General features: G+C 50.9%; 2 protein-coding genes across 2 annotated transcripts; both read left to right on the forward strand.

The window, feature by feature from the left end:
* The first annotated feature begins 3330 nt into the window (after positions 1–3330).
* HCAR1 (hydroxycarboxylic acid receptor 1) lies at positions 3331–4889 on the forward strand. The gene has a single exon (XM_024567181.3). The coding sequence runs from the start codon at positions 3698–3700 to the stop codon at positions 4724–4726; it is 1029 nt and encodes a 342-aa protein (XP_024422949.2). The 5' UTR covers positions 3331–3697; the 3' UTR covers positions 4727–4889.
* Positions 4890–14825: 9936 nt separating this feature from the next.
* Positions 14826–16993, forward strand: HCAR2 (hydroxycarboxylic acid receptor 2). The gene is given in 2 exon segments (XM_024566670.3): positions 14826–15998; positions 16001–16993. Coding segments are annotated over 2 exon segments (1221 nt in total). The 5' UTR covers positions 14826–14921; the 3' UTR covers positions 16145–16993.
* The last annotated feature ends 914 nt before the right edge of the window (positions 16994–17907 follow it).

Raw genomic sequence — 17907 nt, forward strand, 5'->3', positions numbered from 1 at the left:
CTCCACTGTACCATTTGTATTTTTGGAACACATATTCAAATAAAGTCATAGCGATAAAGTCAAAACACATGTGTCTATTACTCTGTATCACCTAAAATAACCTCATTCATCATTTGTTGTATACCTGCCACAGTTTGAAAAAATATCGCCTAAACCACTTATTCTGTTTGCTCTTCTTCATTATTTTTATACAGGGTCTGGCACAAATAACGTTCCTTTTTTATTACAAAATCTTTTATTACAAAATCCTAAGCATGTCATTCTGTAACATAACAATACCACACTCAAGCACACTATACGACATTTTAGGTGAAATGTTGATATTAAAACTATAAATTATTACACCCATATTATTACCCTACCAACCACGCTCAAGCAGGTCTTACTTCTGCAGGGCCCTGTGTTTATCTTATTTCCCCTACGAAATACTCAGCTCCAGACATAAATCTTCCTCACTTGGGGGGATCCAGAAGCATCTAGCAAATACACCTCGGAGGTCCACTAAATAAACTTCTTTGTTTACTTTTCCTTTTTTAAATTTTAACTTAACTTCTAAAATTTAAGTGTAGTTGGTGTAGACTATTATATTACGGTCAATAAATCAATAAAGCCTGTATTCGGCAGCAGGCGCTGCAGTGAGGAGCTGGGAGTGCAGATAAGATCAGCAATGAAGCCTGGTACACATCTTTAAAGACGGTTTCTTCAGAGCCGTCTTAGGGTCACAGCAAAACAGATTTCCCACGCACCCCCTTCCCACATGTGGTCAACAACGGACTTTCAGAGCATGAGAACCCTTCCTTTTCTTCCTTAATCCCCTGCCTTCCAGCCAATTCTACAGAGGGCGAAGGGAAGGCGATTGGACGAGCCAGAAAGGATACGGAGAAGAAAGGCAGATGTAGGGTAGGTTGGTTGGAGGAGGGGCAAAAAGGGGGGGGAAAATTGAGACAACTGTATCAGAATAAACCACCAAAAAAAAATGTAGGGAAAAAAAAAAAGAAAGAAAGGCAGGTGTTAGCCGCACAGGAAAAGGGAAACTCTTATTTTTACAAGAATCTCAGCAGCATCTGCTAACGCAGAATGAAGACCATTTCCATTTGCTGAAAAATCCAGCCTGCCCTATTAAGGCATTCAGAGTTGCCAGCCGGCCTCATCTTGGGGTGTTACAGCCCGTTCTCGTCACCCTACAAGTTAACACACCTTCTCCCAGAATCGCCCAGGTTGCTGAGTGAACGCGGCTGCTGTGGGCTCTCGTGACAAGCGACCCTGAGTCTCTGCCTTTCCTGCCAAGGTCACGGTCTCCAAGGACCTCGTGGACGAGTGGCGGAGCTACGTGGAAATGTTTGATGGACACACTTTTTTATGAGAAGTTATGAGACTACCAGGACAAGGCGGTTTACAGAAGTACCTTGTGCACTAATCCAAGGAATGTGACCTTTCACTAGGGCAGAGGTGACAGACTCAAAATCCCACAGAGACCAGGCATGCGCATGAGGGAAGCTGAGCATGCACGAAGGGAGTGGTGGGGACTGCGGCAAAGTGGAGAATGCTTGGCCTCCCTGAGGGGGCAGCTGCTCTCTGAGGCAGCTGGTGGTTACTATGTGGGATGGTTGGCCCAGCGTAGCCAGAGCTCACCGTTTCCCAAGAGAGCTGGAAATACAGGTTTTAATAGGACTGTCCTAGGCTTTTCAACCGTGTGGGCCAAATCCAACTGGTTTTCGAACCAGGTATGGCTCACAAGCCATACAGAGATCACCGTGGCAGATCAAAGGGAGCTAATGCTGGCTTTTAAACAAAAGGAAAGAAATTTGTCAAGGATATGACCATAGCTGTATTTTAGAGAAATCATGTTGCACGTGGGAGAGGAACTACAGGAAACAGACTAGAGGAAAAGAAACCAGTCAGGAAAGGCAACAGCTTCGACAGCTGGCCGGTGGCAGGGGCTCTCGCTGGGGCAGGGCGGTGGAGAATGGAGTCTGCTGCAGCCCGGGACTCCGTGGAGAGAAGCTAATCTGTGTCTGGAAGGAAGCAGGCAGCCTCTGGCTCCCTCTCCTCACCCTCTCCCAAGCTGGGAGCTGAAAGGCACTGGGCAACAGATCGTATCTAAAACCAGAGGACTGGAAAATTTAGCAAAGACTCCAACTTCAGTGCAGTTTAATTTTACCTACGATTCATTATTTTTTTTAATCCTTACCCAAGGACATTTTTTTTAAAGACCTTATTTGTTTAGTTTTAGACAGAGGGGAAGGAAGGGAGAAAGAGAGGGAGAGAAATATCAGTGTGTGGTTGCCTCTTGCACGCCCCCTGCTGGGGACCTGGCCCACAACCCAGGCATGTGTCCTGAGTGGGAATTGAATAGGCAACCCTTTAGTTCACAGGCTGGCACTCAATCCACTGAGCCACACCAGCCAGGGCCTGAGGATATTTTTTTTTCATTGCTTTTAGAGACAGGAAGAGAGAGAGAGTCGCAACGATGCCTGGACCAGAGATCATTCGCACCCCAACTGGGAATCAAATCTGCAACCCAGTTATGTGCCCTGACAGGGAATCGCACCTACAGCCTTTTGGTCATGGGACTGCATGTCAACCAACAAGCCACACTGACCAGGGCGACCTGTGATAATTTTAGAGATAGACTCCCTAACCAACTGGCCCAACCCTCACTTGCCTGCACCAGTGGGCTCAGCACATAATGACAATAAAAACAGCCCCCCCCCCGCCCCATCACAGTGTTTGGCTGTTCGCACAGCCAGTGGGAAGCTCCGAGCCAAACCCTCTCTTGCTACCCGCAGAGGGAGGCATGGGCTCGCCCGAGAGGTTGCCCGAGGGAGACAGACCTCTGGGCGGCGGCTTCAGGTCTAGGCTGTGGTCTTGCGGGTTGTGCAACCGGCCAGTTGGGTCCAGGGAAGGAGGCAAAGGGTAAGGAGGTGGGGAATGTGGGGAGGAAAGGCCAAACCGACTTCACAAAATGGTTTCTAACTCCCAACAAGTGCAGTGTCTGAACTTCTTTCCTCTGCAGACCCTTCTGATTTTTGAGGTCTGTGCCTCTGGTTGTGGGCACAGGAAGTGGCTCCTTGCCTCTCTGGCAGCGCCTGGGAGGGCCCCAGGGGATAAGAGCGAGGGGAGCCCACAGCCAGTCAGGCAAAGGTTAGGGAGGGAAGCAAAGGCCAGGCCAGGACGGCTCCCCTCCCTCCGGGGAAATGTTTGTATTTCTCCTCCCGGGGGGAGGAAGGACAAACAAGCTCTTTTCGTGCCTTCTGGGCAGCTTTTCGCTCTCCAGCACAGTCAGCGGAGCAAGCGTGAGGCTAGAGGGAAAAAAAGCCATCCTGGGGCCGGACCTCTCCACTCCTCTCCAGCATGAACCTCACTGGGCCTGCCAGCCGCTTCCCGGAGTGACCACTTGCGAGAAACTGCCTGCATTTCAAAGCCTTGAGGGACTACCTGCCTGGGGCACAGGCAGCTTGTGACCCTGACCCGGGCTCCCGAGAAAGGACATCCCGGGACTGTGATTTCCCAGCTGCAGTTTCTGTTTGCCTGTGGCTGTGTCCACCCACATGTGTGGTCGGCGTCAGTACCTGCATCCCAGGAAGAACTCAGAAAAGCAGCCGCAGGGTGAGTGGCAGCCTTCAGATAAGCGTCTGTGTCTCTGTGGGGACTCCTCGGGCCGCCCGGCATACGGAGCGCTCGCCCTGCATCCACCATGGACAACGGGTCGTGCTGCCTCCTCCAGGGGGACCCCATCGCTCAGGTGATGCCCCCGATGCTGATTCTGTTCTTCGTGCTGGGTGCCCTGGGCAACGGCATCGCCCTGTGCGGCTTCTGCTTTCACATGAAGACCTGGAAGCCGAGCACGATTTACCTTTTCAACTTGGCCGTGGCTGACTTCCTCCTCATGATCTGCCTGCCCCTGCGGACAGACTACTACCGCCGGGGCAGACGGTGGGCCTTCGAGGACATTCCCTGCCGGGTGGCGCTGTTCATGCTGGCCATGAACAGGGCCGGGAGCATCGTCTTCCTGACGGTGGTGGCCGTGGACAGGTACTTCAAAGTGGTCCACCCCCACCACGCAGTGAACGCCATCTCCAACCGGACGGCGGCCGCCATCGCCTGCGCCCTTTGGGCCGTGGTCATCCTGGGGACGCTGTATCTTTTGATGGAGAGCCACCTGTGTGTGCAAGAGACGACCGTGTCTTGTGAGAGCTTCATCATGGAGTCGGCCAACGGCTGGCACGACATCATGTTCCAGCTGGAGTTCTTCCTGCCCCTTGGCATCATCCTGTTTTGCTCCTGCAGGGTCGTCTGGAGCCTGCAGCAGAGGCAGCAGCTGGCCAGGCAGGCTCGCATGAGGAAGGCCACCCGCTTCATCATGGTGGTGGCGGCCGTGTTCATCACCTGCTACCTGCCCAGCGTGTCGGCCCGACTGTACTTCCTCTGCACGGTGCCCTCCAGCGTCTGCGACCCCTCCGTCCACATGGCCCTCCACGTGACCCTCAGCTTCACCTACATGAACAGCATGCTGGACCCCCTGGTGTATTATTTTTCGAGTCCCTCGTTCCCCAAATTCTACACCAAGCTCAAAATCCGCAGTCTGAGACCCAAGTGTGTGGGGCGCCCCAAGACACGGCAGCCGGAGGAGATGCCCATCTCAAACCTGTGTCGCAAGAGCTGCGCCAGCATGGCCAACAGCTTGCAGAGCCAGTCCAAGCTGCCGTGGGATCTTCAAATGTGAGCAGCCGGCCCTAAAACAGGCAGACGGAATTGAGCAGGACAGATTGGTGACTTAGAAACAAGTCACTCGAAGGGCCAGGGGGCTGGGCTGTAACCTCCTCACTCTGGTGGGAACAAACCTCAGGCTGCCCTGGCTTTTTGGAAGGTCCCAGTTGAGAAGTGAGTCGGTCAAATTTATGGGATCTGATTACAATGACAGTGGACAACGTTTGGGGGAGCGGGGAGAGGGGGGGCGAGGGGGTGGTGTCAGGAAGAGCTGGGCTCCAGTGGGATTTTCAACGGCTGAGGAAATAGGTACTAAACCTATCATGTCCTCTCTCTCCCGGGGAGTTAATGAACTTGATGACTTACCAGTATTTCCTCTCTTCTGACCTGAAACCATTCCTTGTCTTGGAAAACAGAAACAGGACTAAGTTGACATCTTTATGTGGGGCTGAGGGAGGCTCTGCAGATTGGAATGCCTTAGTCTGATGGTTTTCATCTTCACGGGGGTGGGGGTAGGGGTGGGGTGGGTTCTGCTCATTTCTTGACTGCTCAGGAGCCCAGGGAGAATGACAGCAAAAACAGTCTGCTCTGCCCTTCTCCGGGCTCCACATTTTTCTGCAAGCCTTCGCATTTCAAGGAACACGCTGAGGGGTATGTTTACCTGCCCTGATTTTTCCAGTGGGAGCTGGAAAAAAAGAACCACTGGCCTCTGGGAAGGGCCAGGTCCAGCAGAATTGCCTTTGCCTGCTTGTTCGGTGGCTATGAGTTGAAATGATTCCTCCATTTGTGCTGCGGTATTTACTGAATTCACAGGCTGTGCTGGGCTCTGTGCTATGTCCTTTTACCTGGAAGGTCGTTAGTCAACGCTTACATGATAGCAAAGGTATTTCGGGGGGCGGGGGCGGGGAGGTCAGTGGCCTTCACCTTTTCAGTGCAGCTTGTGGAGCAGTTTGGAGAGCAGCGTCTGTAAACATCAGTGTGGGATTCCGCACACACCACACAGGGAGGGCGGGCAGGGTGGGCTCCCGGCTGCCCGTGGGGTTCCCTCACGGAGCCCTCAGAGCCGATGATTCCTTGAGACCATGGGCTGTTCTGCCCTGGGTTCGGGGGAAGATGCCAGGTCAGCCTTAGCTCCATTCTCGGGCCGCAGAGTGGTGAGGGCCGTTCTCTGAGTCTTTATTTCCACTTTCTCCAGTCCCCAGGGTACTCGTGCACTCAAGGGCCGGAGCAGCTTTCTGTTTGTCTGTTTGTTTGGTGTTCGTTTGGTCCTCACCTGAGGACACTTTTTTCATTGCTTTTCTAGAGAGACGAAGGGAGAGAGAGGGGAAGGGAGGGAGAAAGAGAGGAAGAGAAACATTGATCATTTGCCTTTTGTACGTGTCCCGACCGGGGACCGAACCTGCAACCCAGGCATGTGCCCTGACCAGGGATCAAACCCAGACCTTTCAGTTTGTGGGGTGACGTCCAACCCACTGAGCCACATTGGTCAGGGCAGGACTATACCAGCTTTTAGTCCTGTGGCCTCCAAAGCCCCCGATAGGCTGCCCTTATCGCTTCCTTTTTCAGCAGCACCGCACAGCCTGGTGAAGAGCATGGGCCGGGCAAAGTCAGACAAATCAAAGTACGAACCCCACCCCAGCCAGCCCACTAGCTGTGTGGTCTGGGGGCAGACACCACGTAACCACTTCCAGCTGTAATTTCCACGTCAGTCAAGCGGGGGTAACAAGAATGCTGAGTTCAAAAGGTCATTGGGCAGATTCAACAAATATCAGACTCTGAAGCCTGGGGACTTGGGTCACTGTTATATCCCCAGCGCCTAGAAGAGTGGCCTGCACACAGTAGGTGTTCAGTAAATATTCGAGTGCCTGAATAAGTGCACGGGAAGCGTTAAGCCCAGGGACAGGCAGTCAGTACTCCATTTTATGGCTTTTTATGTTAGCCTACTTTTCACGTAAAGAAACTGAGGCACGGAAGTAATTTCCTTTGGGGTTCAGGGCCCCTACGTGGCCACTGCACTGTTGCTCCCTGAATTCTTCTGCTTCCCAGGTGCCTGGGGAGGAGGGAAAGCCAGGATTTTTTTTTTTTTTTTTTTTTTTTGAGAGAGAAAGAGAGAGAGGAAGGAGGGGGAGAGAGAGAGGTTTGTTGTCCCCATATTGATGCGTTCATTGGTTGATTCTCGTACGTGCCCTGACCGGGGATCAAACCCGCAGCCTTGGTGTATTGGAACAGCGCCCAAGGCAACTGAGCTTCCTGGCCAGGGTAGAATCCTTATCAGCATCAAGGAAACATGTATCTTCCTCATAGAAATCTGTGAAAACCACACTTCTGCTTTCACTTCTATTCTTAGTTCTAATTCTTCCCTGGGCTACTCCTTTGTTGCTTCATTTTAATAAAAATGGTTCCCAAAGCAAGTCCGTGCCAGTGTGTGTGGCCCTATGTATGTTAAATGACTCATAAGAATTTACCCTCTGTGGGAAAAAAATCCAAAAACTTTGCAGGCTGGTGGTGGGTAGAGGTTCGCACTGAGACACAGCAAGAGCAAATAAAAAGAAAGTCAAAAACCCCACCACAAACTTGACTCCAATTTTGCTTCCCTTTCTGGTTCATAGAATGTGATGAAAACCAGCTCTTAGCCAGAAGTGTTCTCAGAAATTGTAAGGAGGGGGAGGATAGCTTTGTTGACAAAAACTGTTTAAAACTACCTGGAATAGGAAAACGCAATCAATTTGGAAGAAAAGATCCGTTCCCCTTTCTCAGGGTCTTTCAGAAAAACTCACATAAAAGCTAGAATGAATGTTAGACCATGTATTCTATAGAAACTGTACCAAAAAAAGAGGTACCTTTACTGGTGCTGATAGTGTAAAAACTCCGGTTCTGATCTATTCTCAGAATGGGCTTCCTCACTGTTGATTACAGGTAAAGGGATTAAAAAATAGACTTTTACACAGGCTGTAACAAGAGACAAAGATGGACCCAGGGATTCCAGTTCTGGGTATTTATTCTAAGAAACCCAAAACACTAAATCAAAAAGACATGTACATCCATATGTTGATTGTGGCATTATTTAAAATAGCCAAGACACAGAAGCAGCCCGAGTGCCCATCAGTAGACGAGTGGAGGAAGGACAGGCGTAGATGCAGCAGAATATGTACGATTCGGCCACAGACTAGGATGAAGTCTTGCTTCTGCAAAAACACGGCGGCCTGGAGGGAACCGTGCTGAGGGAAAGAAGTCCGACAGAGGAAGGCAAGTGCCAGAGGATTTCACTTGTATGCGGCATCTAAAAAGCAAAGGAAAGGCACAAGCAGAACAGAAAAGAGCCGTAGATCCAGAAAGCAATTTGACAGCTGCCAGATGGGAGGGGGGTGGGGGGGATGGGCGAGAAGGTGAAGGGGTGACAAGTACAAACTGGCAGCCACAGAACAGTCACGGGGGACACGAAGTCCAGCACGGAGTGAAGAATATTGTGATGACTCCGTCTGGTGCCAGGTGGGTGCTAGGCTGACGAGGGTGATCGCTTTGTAAGTTATGTAAATATCTAACCCCAACGTTGTACAGCTGAAGCTAGTATAATATTGTGCATCAACTGTAATGGAAACATTAAAAAAATATTTTGCTGAAAAGTGAAAGGGTTAAGATGAAGTCACCAGACGCAGGGGCTGCTGAGAGGGGGGAGAGTTCTGCGCACCGGGGTTCAGCCAGCTGTTGGAGGTTCTACAACAAGGTGGGTGCCGTCTCACCTCGAGGGCTGTCTGGACCTTCTAGTCCCCAGAGGCTGCCCGCGGGAGTCGAGACGCCACCGTCCCCGGGACTGCATAAATGGCTTTGGGACCAGCCCCACAACTGGCCGGGCTCCGTGCAAAATGAAAACGCCAGGCCCCTTGTTCAAAAAAGTATGAAGAATTTCATGGTGGAGGCAGCAGAGCATTGCACTAAACCCAGGGCCCTTCTGAGAGCATCTGTGAACCGGAGGCCCTACATTTTAGACAGACAGACAGACAGACAGGCAGATGTTGAGATGAAGTAAACAGATGGCCTCACAGAGGGGCCTCATGTGAATTCAGCTTCCGGGGATGAGACAGTGGGAGTGGGAAGGGGTCGACATTTCACGCCTCGTGAAGATGCATCCGTTCATGCGGCCCCCCTTTCGGGGAATGTTGCTCGGGCACCAGCTCTGTAGCAGGCATAGCAGAAACACCACGGAGAACACAGCTCCCGAGCCCACGGGTTCTATGGTAGAAGCCAAGGAAAAAACAAAATTTCCCCTCGGGGGAGCTGCAGTAAACGTAGGAAACGGGGTTCTGCAGGAGAACCCACCCCTTCATCCTGGCTTAGGTGGGGGAAGGCTTCTCAGAGGAAGTGACTCATGAACTTCGGTCTCCAGGACAGAGAGGAAGCAAGCAGACGGCTCCGTGGGCAAAGGCGTTCCAGTTAGAGATGTGGGAGAGCAGAGTGGGAACTGCAGGGGGTCCGCCACCCACCAGGGATGAGAGGCCCAGGCTGGGCTGCGTGACATCCGCCCAGACAGGAGATTTCCTGAACAGCCTTTCCGATGCCATTATTATTATTTTTTTAAGAAAGAATTAAATTTCTCTGAGTACAGAAGGCACATATGTTTTTATTCAAAATGCAAATAATACACAAATCTACAGGGCCCTGCAGAAGTAACGCCTACCTGAGTGTGGTTGGTAGGGTGATAATATGAGTGCAATAATTTGTAATTTTTTAAAGATTTTACTTATTTATTGTTAGAGAGAGAGGAAGAGAGAGAGAAAGAGGGGGACAGAAACATCAGCGTGTGGTCGCCTCTGGTGTGCCCTGCACTGGGGGGGACCTGGCCTGCAACCCAGGCATGTGCCTTCACTAGGAATCGAACCAGTGACCCTTTGGTTCACAGGCCAGTGCTCAACCACCTGAGCCACACCAGCCAGGGCTGGAAGCTAGATCCTTAGACACGGAAGTGCTGGACCAGAGGACAGGCACGGTGGCTGAGAGCTGAGCCCCGGAGCCAGTCTGCCTGGAGTCAGATACTGTCTCCTTTACTTCCTGGCCGTGTGACCTCGGGCCAGTTACTCAGCCTGCCAATGCTTTACCGTCATTGTCCGCAAAATGGGGACAGGAACAGCACCTGCCCCAAAGGTGTGCTGTGAGGACTGAATGAGTTTAAAGGCAACGGCACCTAGAACAGTGCTGGACACAGGGTAAGTGCTGCTTCTATCAGTTGTGTTCATTCTCTGGGATTAGCTCTTATTGTATCAGCTTCTGTTATCATCTTGATAGGAACCAACACACTGCCCAACAGCAAGGTTAAACCAACTTACACTTCCCGCCAGCTCTGGATGCAGGGCCTTCTCCAACACTCTTGCCAACAGGCTCTTACTCATTGTGTTTGCTTAATTTTTCTCCTTTTGTAAAAAAAAATTTACTCCTTTAAAGTGATGAAGTCCAATTGCTCTTCCGTTGTTGGCAGAGTTGGTGTTACGCCTAAGAAAGCTTTGCCTACACCGAGGTCATGAAGCCCCAAATCTCCATTTTCTTCTAAGAATTTCATGTCTTACATTAAGGTCTGTGATGCACTTTGTGTTCGGTTTTGTCTGCAGTGCGAGGAAGGGGCCCGACTTCATTCTTTTGTGTGTGGCTATCCAATTGTCCCAGCACCACTTATCAAAAAGACTAGTCTAAAAAAAAAAAAGGCTAGTCGGGCCCTGGCTGGTGTGGCTCAGTGGATTGAAGGCTGGCCTTCAGACCAAAGGGTTGCTGGTTCAATTCCCAGTCAGGGCACATGCCTGGGTTGCGGGCCAGGTCCCCAGGAGGGGGCTTGCTAGAGGCAACCACACATTAATGTATCTTTCCCTCTCTTTCTCCCTCCCTTCCCTTCTGTCTAAAAATAAAATAAATAAAATCTTTAAAAAGACTGGTCTGTCCCCCATTGATTTGTCCGAGCCCCCATTGATTTGTCCGAGCGTGCTTTTAAAGGTCAGCCAACCACAAGTGCCCGCGGGGGTTTCTGAGCCCTCAGTCTCTGTCCTCACGCCAGGACCACCTCGCCTTCATTACTGAAGCTTTGCAGCAAGTTTTAAAATCAGGAAGTGTGTGTTATTTAACTGTTCTTCTTTTTCAAGATCATTTGATTATTCTGGTTTGCCCTTAGGGGTTTTTTTTAATTGAATTTATTGGGGATGACATTAGTTAATAAAATTATATAGGTTTCAAGTGTACATGCCCTTAGGTGTTTAACATTAAATTCAGCACTGTGTTTCAAAACCCTGACTGCCCTCCTTCTTTCTTTTTATTGTTATTTTTGAATTTTTATAAGGTTTTATGGGAGCCACGCCAATGGCCAGGAAGCGAGATCTCTGACACTCTTCTTCTTTCTTTTTATGTCCCCCTGCCAGTCAGCATCACCAGCTTCCTCTCCACCTCCTCTCACCCCCAGTTCCTCCTTCCTCCTTGTCTTCACCAGCGGTCCAGAAGTCTCTTATTTCCCACTAGGCAAGTGTCCCAACTCAGTGTCGTTTGCCATCTGCGAAGCAGGTCTGCCACAATGTCCCCTGCGTTCTGCACTCCCCTGCTCCAGGGCCCCCTTGTAGTGGAATGGGAAAGGGCTCAGTGACCTGCTTTAATCCACAGAGTGTGGCGGAGGTGACATGCTGGGATTTCTGAGCCCAGGCATGAAAAAGGGCAGCTTCTGTGGCTTTAGAAGCCCCAAGCAGTCTGATAAGACATCTAGCCTGCCCCGTGGAAAGAACGTGGGAAGGGGCTATATGTAGATGCTACCCAGAGATGCCACATAGAGACACAAGACTACGTGGAGAGGGACAGGAGGCCTAGTGTTCTGCCTGGATCTAGGCGTCCCCTGAAGGACCCCAACAGAGAGCTGCCCGGCTTGGCCCAGCCAACCCTTAGACTCATGAGAGCAAAGACAGGGTTCAAGGACAGGCAGTGAGGGACTTCCCCCTCTAAGCCTCGGTTTTCTGATCTGCAAAATGGGGATGAGGATAAGATCAGGACAGTACTTGTAGGGTTTTTGTGAGGACTAGAGCTCTGGCTGGTGTGGCTCAATGGATTAAGTGCCAGCCTGAGAACCAAAGGGTTGCTGGTTCGATTCCCAGTCAGGGCACATGCCTAGATTGCAGGCCAGGTGCCCAGTGCGGGTGCATGAGAAGCAACCACCCATTGATGTTTTATCTCCCCCTCTCTCTCTCCCTTCTTTCTCCTCTCTCCAAAGATAAATAAAATCTTTTAAAAAATGATGTTACATCTACAAGTGCCTGCCACAGAGCAAACTGTTGATAAATGGTCGCTATTACTAGCTTTCATTTTAAAAACTAGTTCCACCCAGTTCAGTGGCACACACTCCGGCCGGAATGCATAAGGCATAGAGATTCAAGTTAATGTGAAAGTCGTAGACTGTAAGTGAACTTGGCCCAAAACTCGGTGGAATCACTGCGATAGCTGATGACATGATTCATTATAACGAGTTTCTGTACAACTCATGCACTAGTAAGAAAAAAATACATAAACAAAGGACGCGCACAAGACCAAACATGCCCACCGTGGAGTGGGAAGACCGGAAATTCCATAGCGGGTGCCAGAGCCCGGGGAGGCCAGAACTTACATTCCGCCTGGGTGACAGGAAATTCTGGCTTAGAACAGTGGTTTCCAACCCTTTTCATCTCAGGGCACATGTGGACTAATTACTAAAAGTCTGCGGCACACCAAAAAATATATTTTTTTGCCAATCTTACAAAAAAATAGGTATAATTTTGATTCATTCACACCAGCTGGCTGCTGTCATTTTTTTATTTGACAGGCTAAGGGACAAGAGGTCAGCGCCCCTGACCGAAGAGCCAGGCAGTGCGTGTTTTAAACATTCCTGCGGCATGCCGGTGGAAAATTGCTGGTTTAGGATCCCAAGATGTGAGAACTGGAAGGAAGCGTGAAGGCGGCGCAGCCCCTGAATGAGCACACGAGGAAGCTGAGGGTCTAAGGGGTTCATCACCAGCCTCTCCAGGTTTTCTCTTTCTTCAAACTTAACAATATATCTGTTGCTCTTTTCTAATTTCGTCTATGATCATCATTGTTTAAAAAACACACACAAATATTATAAAATTACAAAATTTAGAAAGGGAGGATCCCTTGCCAGCTTTAGCTCTCAGAAATAACTGAATAGTCAGTTTGTCTGACTTTTAGTTAATGAAGACCCTTAGGGTTAGTCCGCGGATGTCAGGGATGGGTCTACATGCGTCCCAGAAGAGAGCGTGACAGTCACAGGCAGCAAGGCCGTGAAATAAATACCAGGCATTTCACTGGGGCCCTAGGACACCCACGGAGTGCGGCCTCAATGCTGCGCAGCCTGATGGGCAAGACGGCCGCGGGCGAGGCTGTGTGTGCGGCGGTCAGGGACACGGGCTCTGAGCCGGGGGCCAGGTCCACACCCAGGCTCCGCTCTGTCAGCTGGGCAGCCTTGCGTATATGTGCCAACCTCTCTGAGCTCCGCTTTCCTCATTTGGAAATCTGAATCAGCCACAGTCCCTGCCTTATGCGCTGCAGCCAGGGTAGGACAAGGGCATGGGTCTAAAGCACCGAGCATGCGGCCTGACACATTAGAAGCTCCCTGCAAGGTCGGTGCCGACTTTGCCTTTATCATCACCTCTGTCATCAAGGATGTCTGGTTCCTGCGAGAGTCTGAGGTTAGATCACCCTGACTCATGTGCAGTCCAGGGCGTGCAGACCTCTGCTCTCAGACCGGGGTGTGCGACTAAAGAAACAGATTTTCTGCCCTGACTGGTGGGGCTCAGTGGGAGTATATCGTCTCTAACCAAAAGGTTGTGGGCTTGATTCCTGGTTGGGGCGCATACCTGGGTTGTGGGTTCGATCCCCAGTCTGGGCGAAATGGGAGGCAATCAATCGATGCTTCTCTCTCACACTGATGCTTCTCTCCCTCCTTTCTTTTCTCCCTAAAAAAAAAAAAAAAAAAGAAAAGAAAAACAAGAAAACATTTCCTATTTCTAACTCAAAGTAGAAGAAATTTAGAAACTTCTAGCAAAGCAAGAATTCAACAGACCAAAATATCCCAGGGTAGAAATGTTCAGTCGGGTTGCACTCAATTATGCTGAAAAGCAAAGAAATGATGTGTGAACTGGTGACCTGCATTGAAGCAGAGTTAAAAGTCCTCTTCAGTCCCATCACTGTAAGTTTAATTATCCAAAAAGAATGGGGGCCTTTAAACTACCACATGCGTAGTGGGGGCGGCTGTGCTTGCGCGGGGGCAGGAGTTCCGTAGGAGCTCTCTGCACTTTCTGCTCAGTTTGGCTGAGAACCTCAGACTGCTCTGAAAAACAAAGCTGATTACTTTTTTAAAACATCACGTCCTTGATCTGAAAAATAAAGCTGATTACTATTTAAACATCACATACTTGAGCATAGATCACTTGAGCAGGAAAGCATATCAAAATCTAACACAAACAAAAACTTCCACTTATGGCAACGTACCCCTGGCATATTTTCCAGCATCTTAGGAAATTTTATGCTGCTCATAACTAGCTTTTTTTTTTTTTTCCTTCTGCTAAGTAGGAATCAATGGCAGAGTTCTGGTAGGGAAAAGCAGCCAGTCCGTGTTTGGACAGAGAAGATGGCACGGGAACATAACACCCTACACTTCTCTTCTCGTAAAATAGACAATTTCTGTCTTCTGGGCCTTATGGCTGTTGTTCCCTTAGTCATTTGCATGCTAAGATTTCATGCTCTTTGTGAAGGTTTCTGGAAACCTAGGCTGCTCCGCACAGGGCGTTATTATTGCCGTTGATGTTAATGCTGCGAACCAGCCACGCGACAGCGAACTAACCCTCCAACACGAAGCGCTCAGTAGACAGGCTTCCGAAGGGACGCCCCCCGCATTTCCACAATTCACACATGACAGCCTGCCCAAACCTATCCTTTACACTGAGAAAATTCTGTGGGTTCCTGTCTGCCCTGGGGATTTTTATTACTTATTTATGCAAAGAGCAGGTTGCATAAGAGCCTTGCCGGCTTTTTTTTTTTTTTTTAAGCGATTTCGTAGTTTCCTGGTAACCATTCAGTCATCTATTACAACACCCTGACATGACATAAAGGCAGGCGCCCAGCCACACGCCCGCCACACAGGCACACACCTCTTCCCTGGAGCACTGGCCAGGCGAGGCCCCCCGAGCACCTGCCCCGGCCCACCCATGCGCCTGCACCAGCAGCAGGATCACTTTCTGCAAATCCGCAACAAGAGCTGCTGTGTGTTCCGGGATGACTTCATTGCCCACGTCCTGCCGACGGTGTTGGGCCTGGAGTTCGTGTTCGGGCTCCTGGGCAATGGCCTTGCCCTGTGGATCTTCTGCTTCCACCTCAAGTCCTGGAAATCCAGCCGGATTTTCCTGTTCAACTTGGCCGTGGCGGACTTTCTCCTGATCATCTGCCTGCCGTTCCTGTTGGACAACTACGTGAGGAAGTGGGACTGGAAGTTCGGGGACATCCCGTGCCGGGTGATGCTCTTCATGCTGGCCATGAACCGCCAGGGCAGCATCATCTTCCTCACGGTGGTGGCCGTGGACAGGTATTTCCGGGTGGTCCACCCCCACCACGCTCTGAACAAGATGTCCAATCGGACAGCGGCCATCATCTCCTGCTTCCTGTGGGCCCTGACCATCGGCCTGACGGTTCACCTGCTGTACAAGAAGATGCTGATCAGGAACCGCGACGCCTATCTGTGCAGCAGCTTCAGCATCTGCTACACCTTCAGGTGGCACGACGCCATGTTCCTCCTGGAGTTCTTCCTGCCCCTGGGCATCATCCTGTTCTGCTCGGTCCAGATCATCTGGAGCCTGCGGCAGCGGCAGATGGACCGGCATGCCAAGATCAAGAGGGCCATCACCTTCGTCCTGGTGGTGGCCGTGGTCTTCGTCATCTGCTTCCTGCCCAGCGTGGCGGTGCGCATGCGCATTTTCTGGCTCCTGCACACCCGTGGGACGAAGAACTGCGACATCTACCGCTCGGTGGACCTGGCCTTCTTCATCACGCTCAGCTTCACCTACATGAACAGCATGCTGGACCCTTTGGTGTACTACTTTTCCAGCCCGTCTTTTCCCAACTTCTTCTCCACCTTGATCAACCGCTACATCCGGAAGAAGCCGGAGGAGCCGGAAAACAACCGCAGCACAAGCATGGAGCTCACGGGGGATGTGAGCGCGGCCAGAACCATCCCCAGCACGCTGATAACTGACTGCAACGAGTCGTGGAGCCCGCCCGATCCGACTGCAGGCTCTACTTAAATCACCCACCCAAGGAGGGAGATTTCCACCAAGAACCGAGCTCACTGGGGAAACAGTTGGGCTGGTGCACAGTAACGTCATTAGACTTGGCCTGGGGTTTCCTGGAACTTCCAGACTTGGAGAAGCTGATTTAGAGAAGCGGGGTGCGGGGTGGGCCACTTGGTTACAGAGAGCCACCCTGGAAATCCCGGCGGAGCCGGGGAACCAAGTGCCCAGACATTGGAACCTCCCGCTCCCTCTTGGACGCTTGCAGAACTGAGGGTGGCAACCCCGGCTGTGCTTCTGCCAAGTGGAGTTGGAGCCGCAGGGATGCACACCAGCACCTGTGATTCACCGGCGCCTTCCCTTCAGCTGCCTGAGACGTGTATGGGTCTCACCTCCTGGGGCCATACCCAGCCTGGTCGTGGCTCTGGCTGAGAAGCGGAGAGCTGAGTGATCGGAGAGGAGTTACTGCTTCTGGAAGGAACCCAGATACCATCTTATAAGCCAGCAGATCCGCTGCGATGAGTGGGGTCCATTCATCTTTGGCCTGAGCCTTAGCAGAACTGGACTAGACAAAGGGACTCGTGGATGCTGGTTAACGTCCGAGTCTCCAACGGTGGCAAGAGGGGGATTAGCCCCGAGGGGTGGTATGGAGCCAAGTTACTAAGGGAAAGAAAATGGCCTTTGTTGCACAGCCTGTGATTAATCCATCCCCTCCTGTTTACACTCATTTGAAGCTTGAGCAGTTAAAAAGGCTTCAGGGCAAAGAGCTGCTTCCCACCTCTGTTTGCTTTTATAATTAAGAGGGAAACGCAGCCTGATGCTTAAAGGGGAAGATGCCTCCGGGTTCATTTGCTTGTGTTTCTGTCCTTACAAGAATCTGCCACCTCAATAAATGCTGATGTGGGACTCACAGTCTGGTGTTGCATGTGCCTGGGTGAGAGTTCACAGAAATGGAACTTCTTTCTTAAGAGGAGAGCTTTAGGGGTTGGGACCTGCGTCCTGGTAGAAAAATACCGTCTCCTCTAACATGAGAAACACCACAGACACTGAAGGAAAATCTCCGTAGGCATTGGGACCAGGGTAGGGCAGGGCAAGGGATAACAAAAACCATTCCATTCAAAGGGGTAGTTACAGTCAGAGTTGCAAGAACGTTTTACATTCTATTAAAGCTTTGGTGACTGTGGCTATTATTGTTTGTGTACTTAAAAAGGAATCAGGCCAGACTGGGGTTTCTGCCTAGGAGGGGGAAGGCAGAACTTCCTGCGGAAGAGTTTCAGTTCGCAGTTCTGGGACCGAAAGGAGATGTCCCGGTGTGAGTCTGCCACCCGTCCCAGTTTCTGTTGCGCTTTCATTTCCAGCTTCCGTCCCTCCTGGATTCTTTAGCAAGACCAGGCCTGCTCTTGCGAAGCAGATGCAGATAAGAAGAGCAGACGCTCAGGCCCCCAGCCGCAGCTGCATGGCAGCCAATGAAAGGAGATAGGAGCCCTCCCTGAATTTCTTCGGAGTGTTTTCGGAGCACTTTGCCTATCTGGTTCTCCGACTCCTAGAGGTAGAAAGTCAGTAAAAGCAGAGATCACCCGAAGCGGAAGCGGGCAGAGGCGAGCAGAACAAGGCAGGGATTCCCTGGCCTCTGTGTGTGTGTGTTGGCGGTGGGGGAGCCTGGCAGCTCTGATCTCACCCTGTTCAGAACTTGAAACCCACGCTCTCCCTTTTGTTCCTTCCTTTCATTAGATTTGCAAATTAAGCAGCACCTGCTTTGGATGGTGGGTGGAAATAAAGCAAGAAACAAGGTGCCTCAGACCCTCTTCTCAAAGAACTCGCATTCAAGGCAGGGAGGCATACAGAAAAGAAGCCTGCAGTGAATGGAAAGGGGACTCACCCTTGAGTATTACGAAGACAGCAAAAGCGGGGA

Source organism: Desmodus rotundus, chromosome 7, assembly GCF_022682495.2.
Source record: "Desmodus rotundus isolate HL8 chromosome 7, HLdesRot8A.1, whole genome shotgun sequence".
Lineage (NCBI taxonomy): Eukaryota > Metazoa > Chordata > Mammalia > Chiroptera > Phyllostomidae > Desmodus > Desmodus rotundus.

Coding starts and splice junctions, on each gene's coding strand:
- HCAR1 (XM_024567181.3), top strand. CDS start 3,698: ATGGACAACGGGTCGTGCTGCCTCCTCCAGGGGGACCCCATCGCTCAG.